Source organism: Drosophila innubila, assembly GCF_004354385.1.
Source record: "Drosophila innubila isolate TH190305 chromosome 3L unlocalized genomic scaffold, UK_Dinn_1.0 0_D_3L, whole genome shotgun sequence".
Taxonomy (NCBI): domain Eukaryota; kingdom Metazoa; phylum Arthropoda; class Insecta; order Diptera; family Drosophilidae; genus Drosophila; species Drosophila innubila.
This window is the reverse complement of record NW_022995376.1, coordinates 7,010,234-7,032,842: the sequence shown is the minus strand read 5'-3', so window position 1 is coordinate 7,032,842 and position 22,609 is coordinate 7,010,234. Positions and strand designations below refer to the sequence as shown.

Here is a 22,609-nt window from a genome sequence, read left to right as displayed (position 1 = left end):
TGACTTGAGCATAACTTGGCCCAAACTCTTTAATAACTTCATTTTTTACTCACCATGATAGTGCACCTTTGGATTGCCGCGTTGCAGTTCGTACAATATAGAGATATCATTATAGTAAACATACTTCAAGCTGCCCACGAAATTGTTGTGCGAGATGAGACCCTTTTTCTTGTGAAGATCGGGACCGCCACCAAAGTAGATCTCGGGATCGAACAATAGATTACCACTGGCAGTTGCCGGCAGTTCCAATATCTTCTGCTGTTGATCGAGTATAATGCGTAGTGTGCGGTGCTCATGAAGTATCGTCAGATTGTGCCAATATCCTCGAGTCAGATCGTCCCTCAGTACTGTGGACATCACATTATCACCGAAATCCATTTCCACATAAATCGACTGATTTCTTATGGCTGCCGCAATATACTGATGCTTAAGTGACTCTCCGCTCGCATAGAACAATGCAGAATCGTCAAAGTTGGTGCGGAACATCAAGCTTATACGTATGGTTGAGGAGTGAACCCGATCCTTCCAATCGTAGATGCGATATGAAACGTAACTGGCGCCGCGCAGCGTAATTATTGTGGCAGCTACATGGGAGAGATTTTTAATCTTTCATTAATTTTTTTTTTATATTTGCATAACTTTGCTAAAACTGAACTGATTTTCAAACGGAATGGCATTTTGATCATTATTTGGTCTCCAAATTGATTCTGCATTTAAAAATACTTAAATTTTAACAAAAAATTATTTTTTGGTATTTTGTCGTTAAACATCATGTACTCCCCCCTTTGATTTTTCGGAAAAAATATTTTTTTCAAAATTATAAATTTGTAGTTTTCACTTTTGTTCAACTCCTGGTGACCCAATAAGTAAAAAACGACACTTTAAATTTGATTCTGAGAGGGTTCATTTTCTTGTCAAAAATCAAGTAAAAATTGACCAAAAATTTAACTTGTAAAGTTGTTAGTCCACAGGTTTACCAGACTTCAAACTTGCATAACTTTGTTTAAACTGAACCGATTTTCAAACGGAATGGCATTTTGATCATTATTTGGTCTCCAAATTGATTCTGCATTTAAAAATACTTAAATTTTAACAAAAAATTATTTTTCGTATTTTGTCGTCAAACATCATGTACTCCCCCCTTTGCTTTTTCGGAAAAAATTTTTTTTTCAAAATTTTAAATTTGTAGTTTTCACTTTTATTCAACTCCTGGTGACCCAATAAGTAAAAAACGACACTTTAAATTTGATTCTGAGAGGGTTCATTTTCTTGTCAAAAATCAAGTAAAAATTGACCAAAAATTTAACTTGTAAAGTTGTTAGTCCACAGGTATACCAGACTTCAAACTTGCATAACTTTGTTTAAACAGAGCCGATTTTCAAACGGAATGCCATTTTAATCATTATTTAATCTCCAAATTGATTCTGCATTTAAAAATACTTAAATTTTAACAAAAAATTATTTTTCGTATTTTGTCGTCAAACATCATGTACTCCCCCCTTTGCTTTTCGGAAAACATTTTTTTTTCAAAATTTTAAATTTGTAGTTTTCACTTTTATTTAACTCCTGGTGACCCAATAAGTAAAAAACGACACTTTAGATTTGATTCTGAGAGGGTTCATTTTCTTGTCAAAAATCAGGTCAAAATTGACCAAAAATTTAACTTGTAAAGTTGTTAGTCCACAGGTTTACCAGACTTCAAACTTGCATAACTTTGTTAAAACTGAACCGATTTTCAAACTGAATGTCACGTTGATCATAATTTGGTCTCCAAATTGATTCTGCATTTAAAAATACTTAAATTTTAACAAAAAATTATTTTTCGTATTTTGTCGTTTAACATCATGTACTCCCCCCTTTGCTTTTTCGGAAAAAATTTTTTTTTCAAAATTTTAAATTTGTAGTTTTCACTTTTATTCAACTCCTGGTGACCCAATAAGTAAAAAACGACACTTTAAATTTGATTCTGAGAGGGTTCATTTTCTTGTAAAAAATCAAGCCAAAATTAACAAAAAATTTGACTTGTAAAGTTGTCAGTCCACAGGCTTACAAGACTTCAAACTTGCATAACTTTAATAAAACTGAGCCGATTTTCAATCAGAATGTCATTTTTATCATTGAATAGCCTCTTTATTCATTCTGCATTCAAATTTAATTAATTTTGTTCAATTAATTTTTTGATGTACTGGTGTTTACCGGCTCTGAAACCGGAGTTTAAAAGGGCAAATTCGAAATATAATCTTCTACTGAAATAGTTGTTTTGGTTCGTACCGGACCCGAAACCCATTGTTTGTTCAGTTTCCTTTTATTTGTTCCCATTTGGTGATTTTTGATATTTTGCAAGATAATTGCGAGTATAAAATTCAGAAGAAGCTTGAAATTTTCCGATTGATAGGCAAAAAATGCATAAAAAAATTCTTTATGTATAATCCCACGTATTTTTTTACTTAAAACCCTTTAAACTTTTCCACTTGCTCACTTAATTCAACTGTTAGCATATTTGCTCTTGGCTTCCATTTGCAGTGTTCGCAGCTTACCACAAAAAAAAACCCGAGCAAATTTAAACAACTTTTCTGCGTACTATTTTCAGTTGTTTTTCTGGTATTTTTTTTTTTTTTTTGCTCTGTGGTGCGGTGGTGCAGCGTTGCGCTGTTGCATTATCTGCATGGCACACACAAAAAACAAAACGTCGAGAGGCGGCACAAAAATAGATTATATTGTTTGGACTATGACTGTGGACGGTAGCCTGTAGGCGTTTATGTGAGGATACCCTCTCCCCTCTGCCCATGCAATGTCTCACTGCCGTGTGGGAAAGTGCAAATCGTGTAACATTTATATTTTTTTCTTGCCATTGCGAATTGTGGGCTGCAGTGACAGCGAAATGCTGCCCGCTTATCTGACACATATACAGAGAAATACACACACACACACACATATGCATATGTGAGAGGTGGGCGGCATCCACGCCCTTTCGATAACACAGTGCAGGCATACTTCATAATTTTTTTTTTATACATGTATATATGTTTGGGAATTTGGTGGAAATGTGAGTGCGCACTGGCGCAGAAAAGTATGCTACAGATTTAGGTATTCCCCAAGATACTCTCCTCCATTTCCATCTGCATCTTAAGCTAGAGCAGCCCACATTTGACAACCTCCACGCTCCGTTTGGGATGGCCACCTTTGGTGCCATACTCCCGACAGACCTCGAGCAGTCTCACACCACTCAGCACACGACCGAAGATAACCCGTTGCAGTGGATCCGCCAGCGTCTTGAAGGTAATTGTATAGAGCAACAATCCGTTGGGGAATTGCTTGCGATGATTCCACGAGTACGAGAGCAAACCCTTTTGCTGTCTGGCATCCAACGGTGATGGGCTGGTATGATGATTTTCCAGAGCATCACGGGATTGCAATGACAGTGCACCTCTCATCCACAGATCCGGAAAGATGTGCGTGAATTTGTGCGCCTGAACATCGTTGTCGGCGGCCAGACGTACAAATTCCAGCACAACTGCCGGACTAACCTCCGTGTAGAGTTGAATGGAGAGGCGACCCAGAAGTTGACTCTTACGCACAGACAGATCAAAGTAGATGATCGGTCGCAGCAGCTCCTTGGCGCTGTGTACACGTTTTTTAGGCGAGACCAGCGGCATATAGGAGCTATACTTTTGCACCACATCGGCGGGTGCATCATGCAAATCAGTTGGTGGCTGCAGAAAGCTCGGATTGAACGAGTCCACCTTGGATTTAACACGCAGCAGTCGACAACCAATGCGATGATTTGCTCGTTTCAACTCTTCGGCATCCTTATTGATTTGAAAGCGATTCGGCTCGTTAGCCTGAAAGTTGCGATTAAAGCAATCGACACTGCCACAAACTCGCTGAATGCCATTGATGTGACTTAAGAGCTCAAGGTTCTTGCAATAGACATCCTGTTTGTAGCTGAGATCCTGATGTTTCCCCTTCACATCCACATAGGATTTGTGTATTTGAGGCGACAGTCGCGTCTGAGTCACTGACTTGGCCTGCTTACAATAATACCGAATCAGCTGCAGATGCCGCAGATCCTTGAGGCTCTCATAGACCTTCATACTTCTGCACTGATTCGCCACATTGTTATTGCCATAGATCGCATGCACTAACCGCTTGAACTCCGTGTAATGTGGCAAGCGACCCTCGGGCAAATATTTCTTGGCCATGGCACTGTGTCTTAACAAACCGCTGGCCAATTTTTGCGCCTGCATGTTAAAGCTTCTTGGCGTTCGCGTCCTGAGATTGAACTCTGAAACTTTTTTCTGTCGCATGCTTAATTGCTGCATCTTTAGAATTTGCGATAGTAATCCAAAGTTCTGTTGAACAATTGAATCGGAAAATGCAAAACAAAAAAACAATAACACAAAAACGATGATACAAAACTGGCCAACTTTGACTTTGACTTTGAACCCAAAAGCCGTACATCTCTTGACCCCTGCTTGACTGACAGTTGGCATAAGGATTTTAAATGAAATTGTTGCACAGCTCGGCACATTTCGTTTGTTCAGAGTTGTCAACTGTTTTGTTGGCAAAAGTGCACTTTGAGTTTACAGCTGAGCATTCTAATAAGTGCTCAGAATTCGAAAGTTGAATTGACAGCTTGAAAAGACTGTAAACTGAGACAAACTAATCAGGCATTTGCTATCTTAAGTACAACTTACTTCAGCTTGAAAATGGCTAAAGCTAGCTGAAAACTGTATATTTGCTGGCAAATTTTGCAACTCTGTCAGCTCTGTCTGTCATTTGGCTGACAGCTGAAGCAGAGCTGGGCCGGACTCAACGTTCCTTTGACAGCAGCAGCACCACAACCACCAGCACCACCGACTGACTGACTGACTGACTGACTGGGTAAGGCCAAAAAATCTGGCAGTCTCTTTCAGAGAATTTCATGGCTGGGCTAATGATTTTCACGCCGTTCACATTCCGTTGACACTTGAGCACAGAGCGTGAGGACACGGACACCAAGGATACACAGGACACGGAGAACTTGTCTGCTGTACAGACAGTCGGTTGTCATTTTAGTTATTGCATTACAGTCGCATCTGCGTTTGATTATGTCGCATGTTCACTACCTATGACTGTTGCCACGACTCGAATCGCTTCGCTTTTAATGGCCTGACACTGTTTCCGTTGCAGCAACAGCAGCAACAACCGAATTGTCGACAACTGCAACATGCAACTAACGACAACCGGTCCTCAGGGCTAGCAGTGCCAACGGTGTGGCAGGCACAAGGATAGAAGAGTGCAGAGAAAGAAGAGAGGGCTGTAGGGTCGTGAAGTACATCTGTGCAATTTGCTTGCAACTTGCCCCCAAACTCTCTCTCTGTGTAATTGTGATCAGTGGCAGCGACAAACTCACACACTCTGCCAGCACATCACAGGACACGACGGCGACATTTGTCCTTGACAGACGCCATTTAGAGAGCGCATTTCACAAAATGGCCGCCACATGCCGTTACTGCGAGCATTTTGTGCAATTTGCAGCTGTCCATTGGCTCACGTCGAGTTTCGCGCTTTCATTAGATTTGGTTTTTATTTCCCTTTATTTTCCAGTTGTTGTATAATATTGGCAAACGAATTTGAGCTTAATATGAAGTGGGGTATAGCTTCGCTTTGTATACCCTCTAAGTTTAAGAGAAATGCCGAAAGTAAGTAATCTATGTATAAAATATTAATTCAAATATAAATGTACTGTTGTATAGTTAGCTTTTTTTGGGTGCCAGGTATTCAGAAAAATATAAATGGCTTATATCATATAAAAAATTTTCATTGGAAGCAAATAAACACAGGACGTAAGTATTCTAACTTTAAAAAATAAGATTAGTAAATATCCCCAATCCAAAATAGATTTGGTTATAATATTTATAGTTTTAAAGGATAACTGTGTAGTGCACCCACTGGCTATACTTTGTATGTTATATAGATAATACCCTATACAATAAATGTCCTAACTTCAAAACTTGGTATTACTTAGTAAATTCTATCTGGGTTCTTGCTGAATCAGGCTTGATTTAAAAATAAACAGACCCTATATATAATACCCTACAATTATCATTGAACTAAAAACTATAACAACAAGCAAAGCTAGACGGTATTTGAATATGCAGGGTATCCAAAGTGTCATTTCTTTAGCTGTTCTCTTTGCGCTCAAAATCAAATATCAGTTAATAATTATGTCAAATAGTGACATCTAAATTGATATGTATTCTAGGGTATTCAAGTGTCATTTTGACTATGCAGAGTACTCTCAAAGTTGCCTCCAATTGTAACATGTATATTGATATGTATTGTAGGGTATTCAAGTGCCAGTTTGGCCATGTAAAGTACTCTCAAAGTGGCCTCTAATTGAACAATGTCAAAAGCAACAAAAAATAGCTAAACGAGGCCGCTCAATTTTTAATGGTTTTTGGCATTTTTAATGGTCTCGCGTGACTTAATTGGAATTATGGTTGCATGGAATTGGCTTTATGTCATTAACTAAATGCCTGGCAAAATAGGATGAGCGGACGCAGAGGAGGCCAAAGGTTAAGGGGTGGCTAGGTGGTAGTTGTTGCAATGCTGAAAAGGCCAGTTAGTATATATTTTGAGCTCAACAAACTAATTTTGCGCACATTTTGCCCGACAGTCAAAAAGTCAAACACTATTTTGCATAATTTATGGTCAGGTCATTAGCGTGTTTAAAACTGCAGGCAGTAAACGAAGAGAGAGAGAGTGGAAAAATAGAAATAGGAAGAGGGAGAGAGAGAGAGAGAGAGAGAGAAAGGGACTGTGGGGACCAATGGCTAACCGCAAGTAAACAAACATAGTTTATAATTAAAACAAAATGGCGCTGTCCGGACTAACAAAAGCCCCCAGCCGATCAAACCCGTTGCACAGTGTCTAACCACTTACATGCTAGAAATACACTGCTAAAAAAATTGTTTTCCTAAGGCAAAAATGCTTAGTTTTAGCACCAAAATCTAAATTTTAAAATCTTATTTATAGTGTTAGAGAAATTAGCTTAATTTTAAAGCGACATATATATTTTTCTGGTCTTTTTTATCGTGGCTCGAAATACACTGATAAAAAAAATGTTTGTAGTCGACGCATTTCAGAAATTTCATACAAAAATATATAAATATTTTAATATTAAAAGGCCTATTTTTTAGATTTTTTGTTATTGATATTTTTCCGTTTTTTTCACAAATTTTTTTAATATTTGAAGCTAGCTTTTTTGATCAGTGCATATGTATATACCAAGATACTCACTGTAGATGTCGCAGTGTTCACCCTCGTAGTGGGTGCCAAAGCAATCGCATGAGATGCCCGAGTAATGGTTGATGCAATGCGAGCCGACAAAGCAGAGATTGTGCCGAGAATCGCACATGTCGGAGCAGCCTTCGTTGACATTCTCGTGCTTGGTGGCCACCAGCGGAGCTATCGGCAGCAGATCGGAGGCAGCTTTCCCGGAGCTTAGCACCACATTGCGAATGCAACCGACAAACGATTCCGTGATATATTTAACGCCATGCAATTTCTCCTCCGACGAGAGGCCTGTGAATTAAATGTGTGGAATTGAATTTTCAAAAAAAAAAAGGGGTTCAATTTGGTTAGGGTGTATTGGTTTGATGGGTTTGCCTAATAGTTGGTAAACATTTGGCAAAACAAACACACAAACAAGATTAATTAACACGAGAGAAATATTTGAAAGCGGATTTAAGCTCACTGGGCAAGCGGACAAAATAAAACATCATTTTGTTTACAGTTTGAAAGTTTTCAGGGGTGGCGCTTTAAATATTGTTTAATTAAAAAAGTTACTGTTCGTGGGAAACTCTGTTGTCCTTTTTTTGAGAAGCAGAAGGACGAAATTGTTAATATAGATGTATACTATATAGATGAAGACTTTTGGGTCTTAAGCTGCGACTAGTAAAAGCATTTAAATGATTATTAAATTGATGTGTATTTTCAAGTAACAAAATAATAAATAAGTGATCACATTAACTAAGAAAAGTGCCATAAAAAAGAATTAAAGCTAAACGCGTTTGGGAACACTATACAAAAAAATAACGCTTGGTTTTTGTTTATAAATTTATTATTTACTAAATATAAGCTGAAAAAAAATATTCGTGCCTCTATCAGTTTTTTCTCTAAAATATTGTACATAACCTTTTTCTTTTAATTTATAAAAATACTTTACATAAACTGATTTTTACAATTTATTTAATTTATTATTGTAGCTAAATCAATTTCATTTAAAATGTTGCTTTTTGAAATAATATATTTAATTTGATTTATATCGCAATTTATTCGAAAAATAGCTGCAATTGTTAGTTATGTACAAACTCTTTGTTTTAGCTGATATTTTTGTTTTTTATTATTATTTGCATTTATTACTATTGTTATTGCCTGATCAACAAATGATGATTGCTGCAGGCTCAATAAAATGCTGCAAATTTTACAATTGTTAAGGTACATTCAAATGCAGCTATGACCTATTGAATTCTTTTTCCAATATTTTCGTCATAGCTTTCAATATTTCCCTTTTTCTCTATGCATGCAATCAATGTGTTCATTCTATGAGCACAATGTGAGCTCTTCATATTTCGTCATGTGTGTGTGTGTGTGTGTGGTTTTCCGTGCGCTAAATAATTAAATTTTCAAATAGCATACAAAAGCAACTATCAAAGTCACACACACACACGCACACACACACACACACACGTATGCAATACCTGAAAAATGCGCACTAAATTCAATGGCAAATGAGCAAGTGCTCAAAGTGTGTGTCAAATTCGATTTTCAGTTTTCATTTTCAGATTTGTCGTATCCATAGTATATATATATTTTTTGTTGTTGCATGTTGCACTTGCCACAAATGCAATGCATTCAGCAGAGGCTCAGCTTTAATTTGACAGGGTAAAACTGAAGGGGTTGTGGAAGCATAGTTGAATAGATAGTTGCATTTTTTGGAGTAGACAATTGATTTTGGCACTCACCTCCGACCAGGACGACCGATGGCAGATTCGTGGAGACACCGTAGTTGTACTCGTGATTCAGACCTTTCAGATAGACCTCCTCCTGACTATTGTCGACGCGTGCAATTAATCTTGCGCCATGGACATCGATGCGCACCTGTGCAACAGACGCGACAGTAGAGAAAGACCAAGAGAGAGAGGGAGAGAGAGAGAAAGATAGGCGACGGGAATGAGTAAGAGAAGAAGCGAGTGGTTGGTGGATGTGAAAGATATGGAGCATAAAACCAATAAACCAGCTAGCTGCAAGCTTGCGAGTGGGCGTGGCAAACACACACACACACACACACACACACACACTCGCACACTCACACACACACACAGACAAATGATAAAAATTTATGAATTTATGCGTTTTGGCCCAGAGTTGAAGTTGCCAGCGTTGGGCGATAAATTGTTGTTATTGTTGTTGTTGTTGTTGCTGTTGCTGCTGTTGTTGTTGCTGCTTGAAAAATCTACGAAAATGAATTGCAACTGCTGCGCTCACATTGCAGGGATCAGCTGAAATTCATTAGGAATTTGCGTGTTATTTATGAGTGCAACTCCATACAAGCAACTATGTATGTGTGTGTGTAGGTGTGTTTATATGTGTGTATGTGCTCATGTACTCTACATTTGTATGGGTGTGATTAGTAGTGGATATGTTTGTTTTAAATATGAATACACGCAACGATCTGCACGTTGTTATTGATGATGATGCTGCATGGGAATTTTCCCTTGCCACGCCCCTCTGCCACATCCTTGTCCGCCCCCTACCTATCCGGCGGAGGTGAGTTAACAAAAGTTGAGCGTTCATAAATCAAACTGTACGCTTTGTTATAAAACTTTGATAAAGCGTTTTACACTAACTAACATGCACAAACATGCACACAGACAGGCACGCACATGCACACGCATTGCAATCTTGCTAATTGCTTGGTGAACGTATGCGCATGCTAATGTTGTCAATAACAACAACAAAACTGACCGACAACTTCGTATGCTCTGACAATTTACATAGATAAAAAGTGCATTAAGCAAGTCGAACTATGGTATACCCTGCAGTTGTGCAAAAGAAATGAATTAACGAGCTGTAAGATAGGGCAAAATAACCATTTTAGTATTGCATCAGTTTGTATTGTTTGTGCATTGATAAAGTTAGTTAAAAAGTTACTTATTCACTGATATACCCTGTAAAAGTGAATAAGATAAATTGAAAATGTTGAGAAAAATCATATTTATTGCTATTTAATTTTAAAATTAAAATGTCAGAATAGTGTTTTATACAAAAATTCAAACTTTTCAAATTTCCTCTTGCAACAAAAATACATGTTTTATGGATTTTTGTTATACATCTTAGGTTATAATTCTGGTTTGTGGTTCTTGGAACAAGTTAAAAAAAATATAATTTCCATGGGATTCAACTATTTTTAAAATTAAAAAAAAAAAAATTAATCTTTGCAGTTTTATTTTATTGTCAGATTGCTGACCTATCCTGAAGGAATTATTTTTTAAATTCTATTTTTCATATATAAAATCTGTACTTGTGGAACAATAATAAAGTGTTGTAGATAAACTATTTGAAGGAAATGAGACTGAAACTAGTCATTTTTGTGGTTTTTAGTTAGTGGTTAAGTTTTAATAATATTATATTTGGGTGAACTTTCACATACGCACAGGAGCTTAATAAATTCATTTTAGAACATACCTTTTCTTTGACACAGTCAAAATGCTCACTGCATCAGGCAAAAACAACTACGACAACAACAAGAGCAACAACAGCAACAACAATGGAAATTACAACAACACAAAGTTTAGCAAACGAAACTTCCTTCAACTGCAGTCAGAAATGCAGAAAAAGCTGAAAGTCAAAGGCAATGTTGCCACTAGGATCGTAAGTAGAACCTAGTTAGGCGAGTTATGGGAGTTGTGGAAGAAGAATGGAAGGAAAGTTGTGGGAAGGAGTGGAAGGGGAAGTTGTGGTACTTACCATAACACTGTGCCATTCATCTCGATTCAAACTCTCGCCCACAGTGACACTCGTTGAATGCTTGCCAAAGACATGTACAACCTTAAGCTGACCCTTCTCGACAATCACATAGAGTGCATAGGGGTCCAAAATAATGCGATCCGGATTCTTAACGTTGTGATAGACGAGCAGGCCGTGCGGCAGTCGTGTGCGAAATTGAAATGAAATCTCACGGCAGAGTCTGTAAAACCGAAATACATAGAGAGTGTGTTTAAGTGAGAGAGAGAGAGAGAGAGAGTGAGATAGAAGCACTGCGCCTGACAGCCTTTTAAATTTATTTGTTCTCAGCTTTCGACTGTCTGCCGGCGACAACATGAGTTACAATTAAAACTACAGCCCAAATTGCCAACAGCCTGGCCAAGAAGAAGCAGCAACAACAACCACAACAGTCACTGACAGCAACAACAACAATGTTGATAACAAGAGCAACAACAACTAAAGTTATGTTTAATTTTATTTGACTCTCAACAAGACCAACTGTCTTCAGATATGTCTGAGTGTGTGTCTTGTGTTTAAATAACATTTTTTTTTTATCTTAATTTAATATGCAAATGGCAAATGTTTGTACAAATTGAACTTTAAATTTTTGCTGCCCGGCAGCAAGTTGTGTTGTCAACTTTCCGGCAAAGGTCCTGCTGCAATTGAGCAGAAAATCAACTTTCAAGACAGAACTTCCGCTCGTTTCGTACTTGGACAGCCTGTAAACAACTAGAAATAATTGCTTTAAGTGCCAACAAATGTTAAAGCAACATCATTTATACTAATTGCACCTTGCAACACACTCAAAATACAGTTACGAGCATTTAACCCATTGAAACAGCACATTTCGATTAGTGCCGTTTAATGTGTGTGTGTTGGGAGCTGTCTCCAAAAATACCTTGGAAATAATTGTGGTAGGCCAGAAAAGTTGGAATTTATTTTAGCACTTATTAAATATTTATCTGGCTCGGTCAAGGTTAAAAGTTATTTGTGCTGAGATTTTTAATGAAAATAAATAATTTATTTACAATTTCAGTGAGCGGGTTTATAATTTTAAATACATTTCATAAATAACAATTTTAAAATAAAGATTTTATATTGATTTGTGAATGGTTAAACTTTGTTAAAGACTCATAAATAAAGACCAAATCTGCGTGAGTAGCTTTTAACGTTTCCAGAGATTTTTTTTATTTGTGGGTTAAGAGATTAAACCTTAAAGTTGCTTACTAAATCCGATATATATTGGTATTTATAATTAGAAAAGATGATTAATTTCTTTAAAGGAAAAACTTGGTTTTAAGAGAGTTCAGAATAAAATTAAATAATTCACAATGCAAAGAAATATGTCGACAAGAAAACTGACTTGATTTGACAAGTGCTAAAGAATCCACTTTTCCAATTAAAAACCCATAAAGTGCTCACTGTCTCTTAATTAAAAGTAAGGGTGACAGAAGAAGATGCAACACAAATCGTTTATTAAAATATTGATGAAAACTGTTTGGCTTTCTGGGGTTAAGGAGCATCAAACAGTTTTTGAGCTGAAAGGCCAACAATCTGGCAAATGACGCGCGATTCGTGTTGTTCGCGGGGCATGAAAAATGTAAAAGACTTCAAAAATGCTGCACAATGAAATTGAGGTAAGTGTGCCAGGCAAACGGGGTATAAGCTGGACAACAGGACAACATGGCAGCAGGACAGCCGGACAGACGGACAGCCGGACAGACGGACAGCAGGACAGCAGAACAAGAGGACAACTGGGCTGTCCACCCACTCACCTTAATTGAAATGTCTGTATGATGTCGCCGTCCATTTGGATGAACGTGTTGTTTTTGGCGAACATGAAGGTCTTGCCCTGACCCGTTTCCGCAAACGTCAATTCGGGTCCACGCTGCTCGATGGGCACTGGGGTGGTACCAACAACACCACCACCACCGCCACCACCGCTATTCCCACCGTAGCCAACCGGCGATTGTGCCGGACTTTGCGTGTAGATGGCCAGCGATGATTCTGTGGTGCTTGGCTCACGTGTGGTCGACTGTAAAAACGGTGGTAAAGTGTCTGCAGTGGACGCAGTTGATGGAATACTTTTTGCTAGAGTGACGTCAGTGGGTTAAACAACAATAATTCGCTTACGTGGTCCGCCAATGCAGTGGAAAAGACACTCGCTCTCAGTGCTAAAGCGATTCTGGGGATTGCCATCGCAGCCGCCCCAAATGAATGTGGTGCATTCGCTGGTCGTTGGCTCAAAGCGCCACTTGTAGATGTATTGCTTACATGGTCCTGGATCTCCGGGTCCTGTGCACTTGTCGTACTGCTTCTCCTTGGCCGGTTGCATCAGGGCTGAGTTGTTGTTGCCACTGCCAACGCTGTTGCTGCCAGCTGCATTGATGCCCAGCGAGTTGCCGCCAATGCCACCGTTTGGCTCACTGTTTGACTGACTGCCAGCGCTGCCAATTGACAGGTTGACACCACCGCCAGCACCACCACCGCTGCTGCTGCTACTGCTGTTGTTGTTGCCGCCAGAGCCGAGGCTAACACCAAGTGCGGGCTGATTGACATTGCCCGCCACGTTGCCATCACCTAAACTTGCAACAACGGTGCCATTGGGCAGACTTAGAGCCATTGTGGGGCACAGAGACAGCAGCAGTGGCAGCAACACGAACAGCACCACATTCTTCGACATTCTGTCTTTCAACTGTTGCAACTGCCTTCAAAATGCAATTCTTGCTCTTGACTGCAAAGAAAATAAAAGTTTTTAAATTATAAGTTAGTTCTCCAATCAGTCTACATTAGTTTTGTGAATAAAACCACTTTATTTTAAATAAAAAGTGTACCTATTACACAGTCTCAACTAAAACTTAGTTACTACTTACTTAATTGTGATACGAATAAAATGAAAAATATTAAATTTTATTTAATACTTTTCGAAACAATATCCAAAGATTTTTCGCGTAAAATATTATTAAAACAAGCTGAATTTCTTAGCAAAAAAGCAAGCTCACATGCAAGTTTGGTATTAACATATTTTCTGAAAAAATTATACAATCATTCTTTTTCAAAGAACAAAAAGTATTACTTTTATAATATGTCGATACGAATGAAACAATAATAGATGAAAGAAATAAATACAAATAATCCTTTTTTTTTTTAAATATTTTTCAAATTTTTTTTTTGTAAAATTTTATTAAAATAAGCAGAATTTCGAAGCAAAAACCAACTTATATGTAAGTTATATACTTACATATATTTTGAATAAATAATACAATAATTATTTAAGCAAAAACAGACAACAAACATGTTTCAAGCAACACAAAAAATTGCCAATTAAATAAATGTATTTCATGGTTTTTTTTAGGCTATATTTAAGCATCAAATGTGGATTAAACATTTAACTAATAAGTATTTGCGTCAAGTCAAATTCATTTAAATGTACCAAGTGCGCCCGCAAAAGTATGCTACAGAAAATGGAGCACACTTGATGCTCGTTGCTTGGTTAGTTGGGTTGGTTGGGTTGGTTGGGTGTATGCGTCGAGTTCATTAGATTTGTGGTAATTGCACTATAAATTCACTGAGGCAATTTACTTGCTCGTCACAGCGGCAGCACAAAGAAGCTATCACAGCTTATGATTTCAGCAACTTGTTATGTGTCTGTGTATGCTGTGTGTGTGTGTGAGCAGTTTACTATTGTCATGGCGCACTAGTATAAATCCCATTTACATCATCATGCTCATCATCATCAGTCAATGTCTGGCTGAAAATGAAGCGACGCTGCATTTCTTGCTGGCATTTAACGAAAACGAACTTTTGTGCTTACACTTCCGGCGGAAATGTGATGACACACTCCCACACACACACACACACACACACACACACACACATACATGTATATTAAGAAGAGAAGTTTCTCTAAAGATGCGTAAGTTACCCAGTTTCAGTTTGAGTTTGAGTTGATTTACAAGTAGCTTATCGTCGTGGAAAAAACTGTCAAAAATTCAAAAATAATGATGCGCACAGTTTACACTAAATGCCCCACAGAAAAGTGGGCGTAACCGGGTTTTTCTGGGCGTGCCTGTGTCTGTTGATGCCAAAACGTCAAAGGGAAATGGCAAAAAAAAAGATAAAGAAAGTGGAAATTAAGTTTTTCAACCCAAAAACTTTGTCGAGTTTTGCATAACGTACCAAGTGGGCGTGTCATGGTTTGTTTTGCCTTTTAACTGGCTTCAGCTAGCACGTTTCCAACCCGCTTTAGCCCCTTTTGTATTCATGCCTTGCTTTTGTAGCCATTTCCGTTTCATAAGCAATTTTTAATTGCGGCTTTAGCTGCCCGGCTAAAGTCCTGGAGCAGCATGAAAAATGAGCATTGCCAAAGTTCATGCAAATTAATAAACCTCAAGGGGAGGAGTGAGAGAGAGTGAGAGAGAGAGAGAGAGAGATAGCAAGTCTGGACATGTCAAGGATGTGTTTTTGTCCAAGTTATTGATGCATGCTTGCGTCTGTTTTATCCTTAGCGGGTACCTCGAAAGTTCCACTGGATTTGTGCTCGTTGCATGCCACAAAAGTTTCGTCTGCCTGCTTTTTTTTTTGGGTCAACGAAGCGCGAAACTTTGCCCAACTTTTGGCTTCCTGCCTCAGCTATTCTAACATATCCTTCTACCTGTTTGCTCCTTGTCAAGCACATGCGCGGGATTTGCCTAAAAGTGCATTAATGTCACAACACGTAACCCAAAATGCGGCATAGATAACAGTTACTACCTGCGAGGGTGTGATAACCTGCTCTCTTTCTGTTTATCTCTACCGGTTAGGTAACGACACCCCAAGGAATTAAGGATGAAAAATCACGGATCCCGCGAGGCAAGCACAATCCTGCATAACATTTACCTAAGTGCAGGTCAAGGCTTGCAGCATATATAACAGAGTTGTCGCGGGGGAATCTTCACACATTCAGTCAGCGATCGTCATGGCAGCAACATCTTCTTCAACTTCTGCTCCCAAAACCGCCTACGCTTTATTCCTGCATCGCGCCGAGTTGCAACGTAAACGCCTGCAGTTTGCGAGGGTTTCCCAAACGAAGATTCAGTTAACCGGACAACTGATTGATAAGTTGAAGCAACGCATGTCCAGCTGCAGCTACGAGGATCTTCAGATCCTGGTGAGGGAGACCAAGTTCAAGCAATTACTGGAGCAGAGTCTACGACATCGGCGCAAACAAATCAAGGTCGTCGCCAAGAAGACACAGAAACTGAAGCGACTACAAAAATGATTCAGATTCAAATGAACACTCTCTGAATGACTTATCATTCGCTCATTAATTAATTTTAGTTTAGTTCTCAGCACATTATTTAATTTTAGTTTAGTAGTTTTTGTAGCTTAGCTCAACAAATGACATATTTATTGCCTTTTTGCAAAAAGGCAAATGAAATTCAATTTCATATAAGCTTAATGCTCCGGATGATTTAAATACTCTTAACGTAATAACAGGGCACATTGACTTGCTGTTTCATCTTGCTGGCCAGCATAAGCTTATATATATTAAGAATTATTATAAATATTTCTAAAATTTTATTTCTAAAATTTATTTTCCAATAAATTAACACACTAAAAATAATATCTAAAAGTTTTATTATTCACATAAAAATTTAGGAATTTTCAGCAAATGTACCGCTAAAGAAATTTACCATATTTACATAAGCTGGCTACGCTGCGTATACGTAACATGTAGATAAACTATAAATACAACTATACAACAAATTTCAGTTTAACCCCAAGTAAAAGTGCAGTTTAATTTAAATTGTTTATTTTAAGCGTATGCAAACTTCGTTGCAGCGAGAATTTTTCATTTTCTTGGCTTTTACTGACAAGGGAAAAACGTTTTAAATTATGCGCGTGTGTGTCTCACAGCTCACAACGTCAACAACAACAACAGCAACAACAGCAACAATGATGATAACGACAACAACAACAAGAGCAATGGCAGTAATAACAGCTATAAGAACAGAAACAACAACAGCCAGCCACGCCCACACTAAATTGCACGTTTTGAGGCAGGCGTCGACGCCTTCGCGTGGAAAAAAGCGCACAAAAGTCGCACTCACAAGGCTGGGAGAAAGTGAAGAAACGCACAACGAAAAGCGAAGCAAACGAAAAGCGAAGCAAATGGCAAAGAAGAAGAAGAAGAAGATGCCACGGAGGAGTGCGAACAAATGAAAGCAAGTGAAGTCAAATTAAATTAAATGACAGATGTCTGACATTTTGATAGTCATGTGTGTGTGTGTGTGTGTGACAGTGTCTGTGTGGGTGTATGTAATATCAACACATGCAAATAATACACATACACAGAAAGAAACGCTATGCCGATATAAAATCAATCCAAACTTAATAAAAAAATCACGATTTTTTATAACAAAATATTGATTTTCGAGGTTCTGTAATAATTATTTTAGCTAGATCAAATATTTAAGGCTTCTGCGATTTTTTTACTGTTGATTTATTGCCATTTTATGTTATTATAAATTACAATTTGTAGCATATTGTCTTAATATAACAATAACACCCTGAATTTATACTTGATAAAATCCAGAATTTTATACTTGAGTTTTGGAATGGTTTGTTTTTGTCAGTGTACAGTCTCTCAGCATACACATACACACTCACACAGCCCGCTGTGAACGCGACAAACGCTGGTGTCAGGCATCGTAAGGCAAAATACAACTGCACTTGCCCCCAATGCACTTGGGGAGGCTTGAAAGGGCGTGGCCTGCCCATTGTGCTGGCATTTGTTGTTGCTGTGCATGTCTCCAAAGTGTTGCCCGCGTAAGCGTAATGAATTAAAATAACTTGATTGCTTGAAATTGAACGAATTGTTGTTGTGGGTGGTGTACTGCAAATGGGCAGAGAAGGGAGTGTGGAGAGGGGAAGTGGAATGAGTTGGGGCACTGGCTGCTGTGTCTGGTCTGGCACTTGGATGACAGCTATCTGGTAATGCTACGACACCAGCGGAAATTGCAGCCGTTTCTGACTCAATGTATGCTTGAATGCAAGTGTGTGTGTATGGGTGTGAATGTGTGTCTGTGTGTGTGTACAAATATTTACTGAAATTTGTATATTAAGTGACGTCGACAATGGCGATAGCTATTGCATTTGTTGTTGTAGTTGTTAGCAATAATATTAACAGCGAGCAAAGCAAACACACACACACACACACGCACGCAGCTAATGTCTATGTGTTGCATGTGTGTGTGTGTGTGTGGTACAATGAAAGTCACGCTGCATGAATGAACACATAAAGAACGCTTGCTAACTGCGTGGGCGACAACGCGAATTGCGAAGATGTGGCAGATAAAGCGCTACAGGCATATTTCTGCTAAACCACAATAAGCAGACAAATACAGTAGTTACTGCCTAAAGTACATTAAATATAATCACATAAAGCTTACGCGATTTCCTTGCCGAATTTACATTTTATCATTATTTCGACTCTAGTTAGAGTCTGCAACACAATTGGAAAATTCAATTCCATTATTCCATACCTTTCCTCTGACACTTTTCAGAAATTCAAATCGCCATAACTTTGTCAAATCTTAACCGATTTTGTTGCGGAATGTCAATTTTATCTTGTTTTGACCTCTAATTTGATTCTGCATCCAAATTGAAGAGTATAATTTTTTGGCCCTCACTGTCTTTTTTTCCATGCTTTTGGACACTGTCCAGTTTTTCCCTACTTTCCCGTTGACACTTTTTCAGAATTTCAAACCGCCATAATTTTGTCAAATCTTAACCGATTTTGTTGCGGAATGTATATTTTATCTTGTTTTGAACTCTAATTTGATTCTGCAGCAAAATTGAAACATATAATTTTTTGGACACTGTCCAGATTTTTCATACTTTCCCGTTGACACTTTTTCAGAATTTCAAACCGCCATAACTTTGTCAAATCTCAACCGATTTCGTTGCGGAATGTCAAATTAATCTTGTTTTGACATCTAATTTGATTCTGCATCCAAATTGGAAAATAAAAATTTTTTGGACTTAATGTCTGTTTTCCATGCATTTGGTCACTGTCCAGTTTTTCCATACTTTCCCGTTGACACTTTTTCAGAATTTCAAACCGCCATAACTTTGTCAAATCTTAACCGATTTTGTTGCGGAATGTCAAATTTATCTTGTTTTGACCTCTAATTTGATTCTGCATCAAAATTGCAAAATAAAATATTTTTTTCTTCAGTGTAAATTTTTTCAATGCTTTCACATTGGTAATGAAGTCGTGTGGAGAAGATTTAGAACAAATTACATTACATTTTTCTTAAACACTTTTTAATAATTCTGAGACTATTCTTAGCCCGAAATATCTATAAAGTTACTTCATAAATATATAACAACTATTTATAAATAGAACTGAACTGGAAAAAGAGCCTCATACGACATCGTCTCTAATTTAATCACATGAAAGTTCAATGATCGACTCGCAGCTAAATTATAAACAAACTGCACTTAGTATTCACCGAATGCCACCCACTTACAGAGTTACAGTATGAATTGACATAGATGATTAAATCACTCTTGATATATTTAATTGTTAAACCTCTTAGGAGAAATCGGCTAACTTAGTCAGTCCACACTGTATGAGCATTTTGCACTAATAAATTAAATTATTTTTAAGTACTTTAAAAATGATTTAATGGCATTTACGAGCCTGACGTTGCCGCTGTCGGCGCTCAAAGTCTCAAAGTCGAAAACTATTCCATTAAATTAAACAATAAGTGCTTGAATTTAGCTAAAAGTTTATGCAACTTTGAGTCACACTCAGACGCACAAACACACACTGAAATATATATGTGTATATGCACATAGAGAGATGTTTAGAATTATTAAATGAAATTTACACGCTTGGCTGAATCAGACTGGTGTTTGTGTTTGTGTGAGGTTTCCGTCTCGCTTGCTCCATATGCATTTAAATTGTCTGTTCTTTTGTTATTGTATACAGAAATAATTATTGTTTAATTTGCCTGCTTGCAATGCTTTGTAATGAAGTTGTTTGTTTGCCCATTTGACGTTTACTGCAACCAGACTGAGTCAGTGAGTGTGTGTGATAGACAGAGAGAGGAAGAGAAAGAGAGCGCCGTTGCCAGCTTTGGGCAAAGAATTATTCACATTTTGCTGGGCACTTTTTAATGTTGCTGCCGTGCTAGGAATTTTAATTGAGCTCAGTGTTATGGCTGACTTAATTATGGTTTGTTGTACTTATAATAAACACACGTACATATGTGCACTTTCTTATAAATATAAATATAATTAACTAAATGCTGGCTTACCCGGGCTGCCAGCGTGTGATGTGTCATAACATGGCCAAGAAAAAAGGGCCTGTTGCTGCTGCTCTATATAGTTAGTACTATATTTAAGCACAAGTCTTTAAGCAGTTTATGAGCTAACAACATGCACACACAAACACATTCATACACTCACAGTATTAAAAGCAATTTTGTAATTACTTCACTTTTTTTTCATTTAACTCGTTTCCTTTTCCTTTAAGTTTATAGTTTTTTGTTTGTTGTTAAATATTTAAACAGTATTTATGTATGCACTAGAAAAACATAAATTGCAACTTGAATAAATTAATAATTTTTATTTGCATTTTATTTGTTTGACTTTATTGCTTACATTTTTATCACTTTGTTATTATTTGTTTGCGTTTTAATTTTTAATATCTCTTTGCAAGAAGCAATTGAAGTTTTTCTTTCTTTAATTTTGCAGATGTAATAACTTTTCATAAAGAAAATAAGGTAAAATTTTCATAGTATTCCCTCATATTACGAATTCTTATAGTTTTTCGATTGCGCTTATTAAACTATTTTAAATTTTTGCATATAAATAGCACATTATTTTGATTACTGCGATAACAATTATTTTGCCATTTATATTATTATTTATTATATTTTAATATGTGTTATTTCATTTTTAATTTATGCTCTAAAGAAACACATATAAAATTGTTGCGAAATTATGATAAACAATAACTGGCATAATTTACAACTTGACGTTTATTTTGTATTATTTCATGAAATTTGTGTTTTGATTTTCATGCTTGCAATAATATTTTTATTAGCCGAAAATTAGCATATTAAAAAATATGATATTTGCATAATTTGTAGCACGTTTTCATTTGCACATGAAAAAAGTGAATTTCGATTTAATTTCATACCATTTTTTGTTTAAATGCATTCATTGAAATATTTTATGGCTTTTTTAATAAGTGCACGTGAATAAGTGTAGTAGGTATAAAAATGTATATATATATATTATTTCAATTGAATATATTATTTTTTTTTTGTTGATATAATTTTATTAACTGACTGGGAAATGGCTTAATTACTTGCAATTTATACAAATTGAAGTGTCGCATTAAAAAGTTGCAATTCGAGTGTATTGAATTGGATTCGATGGGATTGAATTGGATTGGCATTCAGTTTTGGTTATTTGATGCGTTAAAAAGCACATCCTTGATCCTGTTTAACTGATGATATGCCAACTTATTGATTTAAGTCACTTCCTGCGCCTCCTGTGTGTTGTGTGTGTGTGTGTGTTTGTAACACGCTTAAATCATTATAACGCGCACACAAAAAGGAAACTTGTGCAAACACACGTAGACGTCGAACGATACACACTCGAAAGGGGGAGGCGTGGGAGAAATAAAAAGGAGGAAGGGGTGGGGGTGGAGAGGCAGGCAAAACGGTTCGCCCAAAATGAGGTCAAAGTGTGCACGCTTTCGCGTATGTGTGTGTGTGTGTGTGCTTCACAAGCTTCAAGGATACGTCGTTGCAGTAGTATTGCGTTTTATATTTTCACTATTTTATTTCTGCTGACGCATACGAAAACAGGCGCTTATATCTGTGTGTGTTTGTGTGTGTGTGTGTGTGTGTTTGTGAGTTTATCCTGCGGCTGATGAATCAACTTTTGCCTTTTGACTCAAGTCACGAAACACAAACGAAACGAAATCACAACGAAAAGCGGACAAAAGTCGAATCGAATCCAGTTGAGTTGAGGATTACATTTGCGTGAAAATCAGACACAATTGAAACACTGCCACGTCCATGGACACGGATCCTTATATACCGTTAAGCCGCACCGATGCTTGATTAAACGAACGACCTCGAGGCATATTGGCTGGACAACGTGTCGTATGCGCAATGCCCACAGTTTGCAATGCCTTTGAGACGCACGGCATTGACCCTTTTTGCCGTGTGATGTGCTAATTGCTTGTCCAGGATAGAGACAAGACCTGTCTATCGACTATTTCGTTTGCATATAATCCACTTGCTTTGACCTACGCGATGCGACTAAAGCCAGCGCAAATGTTTAACTTAAAGCGACTGCGTGCGACGTTAGCAGCGCTGTCAGCGGCGCCGTCAACGTCAACGCCAGCGGCAGCAGCGACGTTAGCGGCAATGTTAGTTAGCGTGCTAAGCAGTAACAGCAACAACAACATCAGCAACAACAACAACAATAAAACGGCGTCACGCACGCACACTCAGACACACAACAAATCTATACAAATACACTGATAAAAAAATATTTTAAAATC

At 37.6% G+C, this 22,609-nt stretch overlaps 3 protein-coding genes across 9 annotated transcripts in view; 1 reads left to right on the top strand and 2 right to left on the bottom strand.

Annotated features, from left to right (window-relative positions):
• Positions 1-22,609, bottom strand: part of LOC117788614 — a 70,937-nt gene that overhangs the window by 42,657 nt on the left and 5,671 nt on the right. For 6 of the 7 annotated variants that reach the window (XM_034627425.1, XM_034627426.1, XM_034627428.1 and 3 more), the window contains exons 2-7: positions 13,168-13,757; positions 12,810-13,092; positions 11,017-11,236; positions 9,012-9,147; positions 7,285-7,569; positions 54-584 (exon numbers count right to left, since the gene is read on the bottom strand). In XM_034627425.1, the coding sequence (XP_034483316.1) occupies positions 54-584; positions 7,285-7,569; positions 9,012-9,147; positions 11,017-11,236; positions 12,810-13,092; positions 13,168-13,717 (2,005 nt within the window). In that variant the 5' untranslated portion in view covers positions 13,718-13,757. Of the gene's footprint in view, positions 1-53; positions 585-7,284; positions 7,570-9,011; positions 9,148-11,016; positions 11,237-12,809; positions 13,093-13,167; positions 13,758-22,609 lie in introns of those variants that run through there. The other variant, XM_034627431.1, reaches the window with a different exon arrangement.
• LOC117788618 lies at positions 2,990-4,353 on the bottom strand. The gene has a single exon (XM_034627434.1). The coding sequence runs from the start codon at positions 4,320-4,322 to the stop codon at positions 3,132-3,134; it is 1,191 nt and encodes a 396-aa protein (XP_034483325.1). The 5' UTR covers positions 4,323-4,353; the 3' UTR covers positions 2,990-3,131.
• Positions 15,992-16,294, top strand: LOC117786945. The gene has a single exon (XM_034625373.1). The coding sequence runs from the start codon at positions 15,992-15,994 to the stop codon at positions 16,292-16,294; it is 303 nt and encodes a 100-aa protein (XP_034481264.1).